At 46.8% G+C, this 9,619-nt stretch overlaps 2 protein-coding genes across 2 annotated transcripts in view; both read right to left on the bottom strand.

Moving 5' to 3' along the window:
* LOC107196588 (keratin, type I cuticular Ha7-like) overlaps positions 1-881 on the bottom strand; it is a 17,195-nt gene extending 16,314 nt beyond the window's left edge. Inside the window, exon 1 of the mRNA XM_015599132.2 lies at positions 390-881. Coding sequence (XP_015454618.1) covers positions 390-881 — 492 coding nt within the window. The remainder of the gene's footprint in view (positions 1-389) is intronic.
* A 4,360-nt stretch (positions 882-5,241) lies between these two features.
* LOC102878530 (keratin, type I cuticular Ha7) lies at positions 5,242-7,372 on the bottom strand. The gene is given in 5 exon segments (XM_015599093.1): positions 5,242-5,344; positions 5,767-5,987; positions 6,461-6,586; positions 6,669-6,830; positions 7,199-7,372. Coding segments are annotated over 5 exon segments (786 nt in total).
* Between the last annotated feature and the right edge of the window lie 2,247 nt (positions 7,373-9,619).

The following is a 9,619-nucleotide window of genomic DNA, read 5'->3' as shown; positions in this document are numbered from 1 at the left end:
CGGAGAAAGCATAAACTCAGAAGCCTGGACAGTCAAATTCCTTTACACATCCCCATTCACTCCTGAGATTCTCTTCTCACAATCAAAAGAACATTTCGGCTGTGGCTATTTCCAGTGCCAATCCAGACCCTGAACTTTTAGTGCAAGGTCCAGGAACCTTGTTCTGTAAAGGGCCAAATAGTAAATATTTTAGGCTTTGCAGACCACACGTCTCTGCCACAACTCCTCAACTCTGCCATTATAGCACAAAGGCAGCCATAGACAATACATCAATAAATGAGCATGGCCGTGTACCAGTAAAACTTTATTTACAAGATCAGGCAGCAGGCCGAATTTGGCCCGTGGGCTGTAGTCTGCCAACCCCTGAGCTAGAGGACCACACACCTCACCTTCTGCTGGAGCTCCTCGATGCTCCGGAAGTAGCTCTGGTAGTCGGGGCACACGGTGGACTCGTGGCATTTGCTCCACTCTCGGATCTTGGTCTCCAGCTCCGCGTTGTCTCGCTCCAGCTGGCGCACCTTCTCCAGGTAGTTGGCCAGGCGGTCGTTCAGGAACTGCATGGTCACCTTCTCGTGGCCGTTCAGGCTGCCTTCACCGTAGGTCCCACAGATTCCGATGTTGCCGGGAACGTGGCAGGTCCCTGGCAAGGGGCACGCGGTGTTGCAGCTGGGGGGCAGACAGAGGCTGGGTCGGCCCAGAGGGGTCGTCCCCACACGGACTCGGTTGGCGTGTGCCACGGTGGCCAAGAGGCCCGGGGAGGCAGGCTTGACCTCTGCCCCAGGCTGGCTCCCAATATCGATGGAGGAGATACAGAAGTTTCTTTCCTCAGGAGTCGTGAAGCTGCCCAGCGATGGGGAGGAGCTGACGTAGAAGGAAGTCATGCTGTGGGCTGAGGCTGCACAAGAGGTTCAGAGTGCTGGGAAGGCCAAGACGCTGAGTCTGCCAACCCCCTTCCCTCCTAGGCCTTTTATACCCCATCCCAGGTGGGTGTTGGCTCAGCGCTTTGCCCTCGCTGCCTTGATTCTCGACCTGTTGTTGTACCGTCATCCTGTTACTCAGCTGTTGAGTTTACCATTAAGGGTTTCTCACCTCATTAAAGGAATGTGGATGAATCTGAGGTGCCTCTTGGCTCTTTGATATCAGGTTGTCTGTTGCTGGGAGATCAGAGATTCATATATACTCAACCATCACTAGCAGTAATGCAGCTCTCAAATGTCCTCTCTCAGGACTGGGCTGATCTCCTTGTGGATGTGGCCACACTGAAGGATCAAATCTTACAGTTAATGATTTGTGTAGAGGAGAGAGACAAAAATCTATAAGACCTATGGCTCTGTCACCTGTGCTCGGACACAACCGGCCTCTACTTTAACGAGAAAAATACCAGTTTATAAAACTAGCAAGTCCACTAACTAATATTTTAATGTTGAGAGATCCCTATTTCTTCTTCTTTCTTCTTTTACATTGCATTCTCCCCTCGAGGAGCAATAAAGCATCAGTACACTCAGAACCCTTGGTGCTAATTAAGTTTTGGTTGACTAGTAAGAATTGGCTTTCATTCATTCACTTGTTCAGCATGTTCCCTGAACATTGCCCATAACTCAGGCAGTGTGCTGGTTCCTGGACATGCAATGGTCTCTGTTCTTCAGCAGAAATCAGTGTTGCAGAAATCCTAGGTTGTCTTAAACAAACTTGAATGAGAACCATAGATCAATGAGAATTAGTGAAAGACAGAGGATTCGTGGTCCTGACAAAGGATGAATCCAGCAAGAAGCTACTAACGAAACAAAACAAAACACCTTATTTGATCCAGAAAAGGGAAATTGGGCACAGAGCTCAAGGGATACTTAGACAAAAGTTCAAGAACTAACATTTGTAGAAGACACAGAGGTGCTAGCTATTCTACTGTATTGTTTCCTATTGAGTTTATATCACCTGTGAGGTAGCTGTTCTAAGCCTCAATGTGCAGATGAAGAAACTAGAGTAAAATCCACTTTCTGATTCACAGAGTGAATAAACTGGCAAAGGCTCATTCCGTCTCATGTCTACAGAGCCCATTCTCTTTCTACCTCGTCACGACCCCCTATGAGAACAACCTGTACCATGGCCCATGACATTGGTCTGGAGAGTGCAGAAGCCTTAGTTATTGGACAGGAAGGTGGCATTATACTCAAAAATGAGACTTTGTAATACAGATCCCAGAGAGTTCCATCAGAACTGCAGGACCAAGGTAACCAACTGCTATGGGGCCAGGAGTTGCCCTTCCAAAGTGGTCAAGGGAAAGTAGACGGACCTAAGGACTGAGTGTGGAAGATCCAATGGGATAAGGCCCTAAAAGAGTATAAAAAAATCTCTTCTCTAAGAGAAATTCAGGAACAAGCATTCTCGTGGAAACCAAGTGGAAAGCTGTGGGTGTGAGTATTGGTGAAACTTGGACTCTTGGAATTCTGTCGAGAAGAAATAAAATTAAAAGATTTGGAATTCTTCCCAACAGGGAAACCCACTCTGGGTCAGCTGTGGCTCTCCCAGTTACCCTGAGGTCATCATGAATAATTATTTACTGGGGCAATCCTTAGATGACCTCTCCCAGCCAGGCTGCCCTTCAGAAGCCTTTGGACACATCTGCATATGTTCCATCTTCAAACACCTCTTTGTTTCTCTCTTCCATCTCATCACGTAGCATCACTATAATCCAGAGAATTGGACCATTAAAATTATTTCCTTTGATTTGCTAAATAGCCTCCACCTTTTGACCCTATTCCCTGGCACGATTTATCCCATTGATGAAAGTCAAGGTTCCTCCCATCTCAGAACACCCGCCACTTCATACTTCTAGGCATCACAGCAGAAGTTTTGCATCCCTGGCTGACAGCCCTCTCTAAAGCTCAGTCTGTGCCCCTGGTGTGGGCTCTGCATGGTCTGTTTATCACAATGGCATTGATGCTGCCTGCTCCTCTGTAAAGCAGTGGATTCTGTTGATTTTCTTTTGTCTCAAACGAACTGGCAGCAGGTGGAAGGCATGAGGCAGGTGTCTGAGACACATTCAGCTTTGTAAGTGAGGAGGATCCCATCCTCGACACCCTAGACTGCCTCCTTTCACTTCCCTGTGAAAACTTCCTGGCCCCTGAGAACAACACAGCTGGTTGCATGAAGGGAAGTGCTGACAATGAAGAGTGAAGAGAAAGGTGATCCTGCAGCCCTCCTTCACTCACAGAGCCGCCTCTTCTTTCTTTAGAAGTAAAAGTTTTTGAGCGGCTATCTATCTTCAGGGGGAGGTGGGACACAGGGTCCAAAACAGCGTCATTCGATGCCAAGGCATTGGAACATATAGACGCATCTCTGAATAAGAGAGAAAGCAGTGGAGTTGAAGCAGCCCACACGGCTTGCATCTAATCTACGGCTACCTTATCTATTGCGGGGGGAGATTCTGAAGATACCTAAGGGAACAGGTGCTGTCCACACACAGCACCCACTGTGTGTTGCACCAGGGGGAAAGTTTGCAAACCATGACAAATGGTGCATCCTGGCACAACTGTGCTTGCAATGCTCTCACACACCCAGTAAGGAGATCACAGGATGAGGAAGGACACCCTGAGAGATCTTTGTGATTTCAAAAGTCCATCTCACAAAGCTTCGAAACAGAGGAAAAGTCACCATTTTCTCTTACATGAGATTTTACAATCGTGTTATTGGAGAATCTTTAGTTTGATTTCAAAGGTTTTTAAAATTATTATTCTGTTTTATTCTTGTCCCAGGTCTCCAGATCATCAGAGACTAATTATTAGGAAAATAATTCTCTTCACTTTCCCTTTCTTTATCCCCCTGATCCAAGTGTTCCTCAAAAAGACTCTCCCTGCTGGTTCCCAGGGAGCCCCATAAACCAGTATTCACTGAGCATCTTCTATATGAGTTATTATATGGATTACCCTTAACAACAGAGAGGGAAGTACAGTTATTCTAATTTTACAACTAAAAAATAGGTCTCCAAAGAGTGTAGTGACCTGGACAACTTCACTCAGCTGAGGTGGGATTTGAGCCCAGGTCTGTCTGACACGAGAGCACATGGTCTTGCCACAAAGAAGGACCAGCTTTGCATTAGTCTTTGGACAGGGGTACATGGGCGAGCGGAGATCTGAGAGCTTCATTCTCCTGGACATACAGCACTTGCCAGAAAGCGAAATTGACTAGCACAGCAATGGAAGGAGCACAGCATCTCGGGTGCTGCTCCCCAGATGCAGTTCTATCGTGTCCGGCTGTGAACCACGTTGGCCTGAAACAGCGCCACGTCCAAGAGTCAGGCAAAGCCTTTGGATCACTCGTGACAACTGCAATCCCCAGCACTGGCACTTGGAAGACAATCACACACATCAGTGCCAATATCTCTCTAGAGAAAACTATATCCCAGAAGTGAGCCAGGACCAAGTCAACTGTCCCCAGGGCCCAACCTGGGCCTCCATGTTTAAGATCAGTCAGGAATCCCACACCTCTATGAAGGGGCCAGTGTGAATGAGAGAAAAAGAAATTGGCACTTGGCCGAGGCAGTTCTCAACATGATCTCCCTTTGACCAGGATGGAACTCTAAGTTGTATGATTTTGCTCTTGAACAAAATGCCAAGAAAGTGAAGATGCCAAAAGCATGGTAGAGACATGTTAGTTCTGAGCTGTTCTGAAGGAATCCAAACTTGGCATCCAACACTGCTTCCTTTCACCAGTCTATGGGCATCGATGGGCAACGTAAGGACACATATGATGTCAGCAAAGAGCCTTCAACCCGAGGCTCCAAGAAGTCCTGGCAGCAACATGTCAGGGCCAGTGACCACCCAAGGGCTCGAGGGCCAGGACTCTTTATCATACCACATATGCTGCCAAACACAGGAAGGAGAACACTTAATATAGGAAAGAAGTTTATTGACTATTTCATACAGGAGCCCAATTACATTTTAGAAGATTCTGAAGCACTGGAGTAGAACTAAAATTCCAGAAGAGAGACTGGGGAGGGGGAGGGGGAACAATAATTTAGGTGCAAGACAATACAACATTGCCAAAAAAAAAAAGAAAAATCAGCTTAAGGCACAAACAGGAAGCTACTGCTTAAAAGTATCTGCTACCTTTTTGAGTCAGTGAAAATGCTTCCAATGGGTTTGGTGTTTCTGGGAGGAAGACTAAGCAAGTGAGAATAATCCCAGCCTCAGTGCAACCAGCCTTGACATCCTGCTTTGGGACTCAGACCTTCAGAATCGGCTCTCAGCATGGGGTTCCACTGGCTGAGAAAGACCCACAGGACTGGGGGGCACAGCTTGGACAAAGGGTTCAGGAGGCAGGCGTAGAGCATGGATTGCAGGGAAGTCTGCAGAGAGAGAGAGAAAAGGAAGAGTTAGACATGGAAAATAAAAGGCTGTCTCAGTGATGGACAGAAAGGGTCGGTCCAGAATTATATAGGACAAATCTGCCACAAGCAAATCACACAGTCCAACGGAACCTACTTGAGCAGTCCCACTTCCATGCTCAGTTGTGTTTTTCCACATTCAGGTGTCCCCTTGGTGGTGGCGGGGGCGGGGGACAGGGGACTTGGCTTAGGAACCTGGGTACCATGTGTGTACCATTCTATCAACAGTACAATCTGTACACACCAGCAATGGTGAATGAGTCACCAAGCGAGTCTCATTCTTCGCAATGAGATCTCCTTCCACGAGCATGTCAGTTATCTCCGAGAAATCGCCTGACAGTTAGGTATGTGTCTTGGCCAGGAATTGTCCAGGTCCCACATACTTGCAGTCCTCACTCTCCAGGAGCTTCCGGTACGTGTCGATCTCGCCCTCCAGCCGGACCCGGACGTCCAGCAGCACCTGGTACTCCTGGTTCTGCCGCTCCAGGTCAGCCCGGATCTCAGACAGCTGCTCCTCCACGGTGCTGATCAGGCTCTGCATCTGGGCCAGCTCGGTGCCATAGCGGGCCTCAGCCTCACACAGGGAGTTCTGCAGGCAGTCCTTCTGCGATGGGAAATAATGGGGTAAGAGTCCCAGGTGATCCATATTCAGCAGTGAAAATCAGGGCCAAACTCACCAGACAGAGGACCAATTCCAAGAATTCATAGGACGTTCTCAGAACTCTGGAGAATTCACTGTCAATATGACAATGACTTTTCACAAAAAATAAAAATCTAACTTGAACTGTGTCATGTTCAGCTCTGTGTCGCCAACACCTGACATGAAGTAGACACCCAGTAAAATCTTGTAAAATGAGTACCTGAAACTCCACACCTTATTATAAAAGGAAGTGGTATTGACTTTTAATAGACACCATTTTTCTGGATCAAACTAACCTTACCAGCAAGCCATCTCCACCAGAAAGAGACTGAGATCCTAAGGTCTAATTTGATGTTAAAGGAACTGATTACGGAGACTTCTAAGAGGCCATGGACTGAGGCACCGGCAGTGCGGTGAGGGGGAAGCAGGACCCGTACCAGGTTGTGCTGGGCTTGGCGCTCCACCTCCAGGGCGTTCACCGTGCACCTCAGCTCCAGGATCTCCGACTGGCAGCACTGCAGCTCCTCGGAGCAGGACGTGGCCTGCAGGCTGATGCCCTCAGACTGAAGCACAAGTGCACAGAGACACGATCACTTCCCGGCCAGATGGAAGCTGGGATCCCCCCGCTCTGCAGCACCGCCTCACCTGAGCTTCGAACCACTGCTCCACATCGCGGCGGTTGGTCTCCACCATGGCCTCGTACTGGCACCGCATCGTCTCCAGCACACTGTTCAGGTCCACGGTGGGCTCAGTGTCCAGCTCGATCCGGAGCCTGTCCCCCAGCTGGCGCCTCAGGGTGTTCACTTCCTGCGGGGACAGAAGGACCCAAACCCTAAGTGAGGAAAGGGCTTTGCACAGAGCAGACAGCACCTGAACCCCTCTCCCGACGAGCACACTGAGGGGCAAACCCACACACATGCTGATGTGAAAGGTCTGGCCAGGGTCCAGCGGGAAGAGCCCCTCTGAGACCTTCCCGAACTCACAGGGCCAATCTTTAGAGAAGAGACTCTCACTCGGCCACATCCCACAGAGTCACCCCGACTCTCAGACCCAGATCAACCGATTATCCTGAGGCCAACCAGGCCCAGGTTCTGATCCAAGAGCCACACAGGGTGGGAAGGGCTTACTCTCTGCCCAGCGCCCTCCCCTGTGAGTCTGCAGCCACGGGACCACACCTGCTCATGGTCGCTCTTGAGGCAGAGCTGCTCCTCCTTCAGGGACTCCTGCTGGGCCTCCAGGTCGGCCTTGGCCAGGCTCATGTCATCCAGGAGCTTGTGCATCCCGCACATGTCCGCCTCCACCAGCAGGCGCAGGGCGTGCTCACTCTCATGCCTGCCATCACGGGACATGCAGGGTCAACAGATGCCAAGGAGAGCCCCTCTCAGCTGCCCTGGGTCCCCCCCTTCTTTACCACCTTCAATCCTCATTTGCTCACTTGATCAACAATCACTGTGTAGGACTCTGTAGCTACACAGCTGATGGTCAGGACCAGTATTGTTATGCTCATTGAGCAAATGGAAACTGAGACTCAGAAAGAATAAGTGGGTTGTCCAAGATTATATATCTTGATTAATAGTAAATCATGGACTCAACCTAAATGACCAGACTTCAAATACAGTATTTATTCTGCCATAAGGAGGTCATCTAGCCAGGAAAAAGATTAAGAGTTAAAAATAAGAGTTTAAAAATAAGAGTTCTGGAGCTACGGTTTGCTACTTTACCCATTAGATTAACCATTTTGCATTGTTTTTCTGCTTTTCTCATTCATTCAATTACAACTCTTGATAACAAGAAGCTACGATAATAATTCTTCCCACTGATGAATTAAGCCAAGGGTCCGGGAGTCTGTCAACGACCTGTGCACTAAAAGTTTATTGTTGCAATGACTTGGTTTTGTTTCTGGTTATAACGCAAAACCCTCTTATCTTCTAGGTATGGGGAGAAGATGAAATAGGATCTAATCAATCTAGACTATACTTCCTTTTCTTGTTATAATGCTTTTGTTCTTTTCCATCCTATATAATGACTATTTCTAGTAATCGGTTAAGTTATGGTTTGGAGAGGAAGAAAGTGAGCACTTATTCATTGATTCATTCCGTTTTCGAACACCTACTTTGGACCAAGTACTCTGGTGGGCAGTTGGAAATAGATGAGAAGAGAGAACTCAATAGCTATTTTTTTCAGATGGCTTTTAATCATGGGTTTAGATGTTTGCATCATTCATAATTCAAAATGCTTATTAAATTACCATCTTGTACCTATTTAAGTTAGCAAATATCAAAAAGTTAATGTCACAATGTTGGCACTATTATACACTGGAAGAGAGAGGAAATCATGCAACTTCTTTGCAAGGCAGTTCAGCGATATCTATTAAAAGCACAACTGCTCATACACTATGACCCAGTAATTCCACTTTTAGGAATTTAGCCTATAGATACACTTATACGGACACATGTACAAGGATAACAAAGATATTCATTGCAATAGCTTGGGAGTCATACTAGACTGGGAAGAAACTAATGGCAATTACTACATACCTATCCACAATTACTTTAAATGGAAGTGGATTCAATGCTTCAGTCAAAAGACACTGATGAGAAAATGAGAACCTTACAAATGAGAGCCTCACTTTAGACTGAAAGACACGCATAGACTGAAAGCAAAGGGATGGGAAAAGCTATTTTATGAAAACGGAAACAACAAAAAAAGCTGGAGTGTCACTACTTATGCCAGACAAAATAGACTTTAAAACAAAGGCTATGACAAGAGACAAGGAAGAACCCAGTAATTTCATTTCTGGATATTTATCCAAAAACCCAAAAGTGTAATTCGAAAAAATATATCCATCCTTATGTTCATTGCAACATTATTTATAATAGCCAAGATATGGAAGGAACCTAATTGTCTATTGATAAATGGATGAATAAAGAAGTGAGAATATATATATATATATACATATACATATACACACAAACATAACTTATTTTCTTATAATTGGACTACATTGCACTTTTAATCTTCATCCCCCATTACACCAAAGGGCAGAACCTTAATCTCAGTCATCTTGAGAACCCCTGTCCAAGGGGTTACCCCAAGTTCCAGAGGCCTTTTCTCTGGGATGTTGGAGGAGAGGAGGTGGGCAGGAATGTGTCCTTAGCGTTTGTATCCATTCATGCTGTACCCATCGAGACCCACATGGGTCCTCCTGCCTAGTTCTCAGTTGTCAGAACACCGAGGTGTTGTCAGGTCATCGTTGTCCTCATCCACAGGTCCTTGAGCTCACGGGACTCTCTTTGTTAAATCCCTCTTGGCTCTTTGATATCAGGTTGTCTGTTGCTGGGAGATCAGAGATTCATATATACTCAACCATCACTAGCAGTAATGCAGCTCTCAAATGTCCTCTCTCAGGACTGGGCTGATCTCCTTGTGGATGTGGCCACACTGAAGGATCAAATCTTACAGTTAATGATTTGTGTAGAGGAGAGAGACAAAAATCTATAAGACCTATGGCTCTGTCACCTGTGCTCGGACACAACCGGCCTCTACTTTAACGAGAAAATACCAGTTTATAAAACTAAGAAGTCCACCTAACAATT

The sequence above is a fragment of the Pteropus alecto genome, unplaced genomic scaffold (genome assembly GCF_000325575.1).
Source record: "Pteropus alecto unplaced genomic scaffold, ASM32557v1 scaffold98, whole genome shotgun sequence".
Classification (NCBI taxonomy): Eukaryota; Metazoa; Chordata; class Mammalia; order Chiroptera; family Pteropodidae; genus Pteropus; species Pteropus alecto.
The sequence above is the reverse complement of the archived record's forward strand: the minus strand, read 5'-3'. Positions and strand labels throughout refer to the sequence as shown.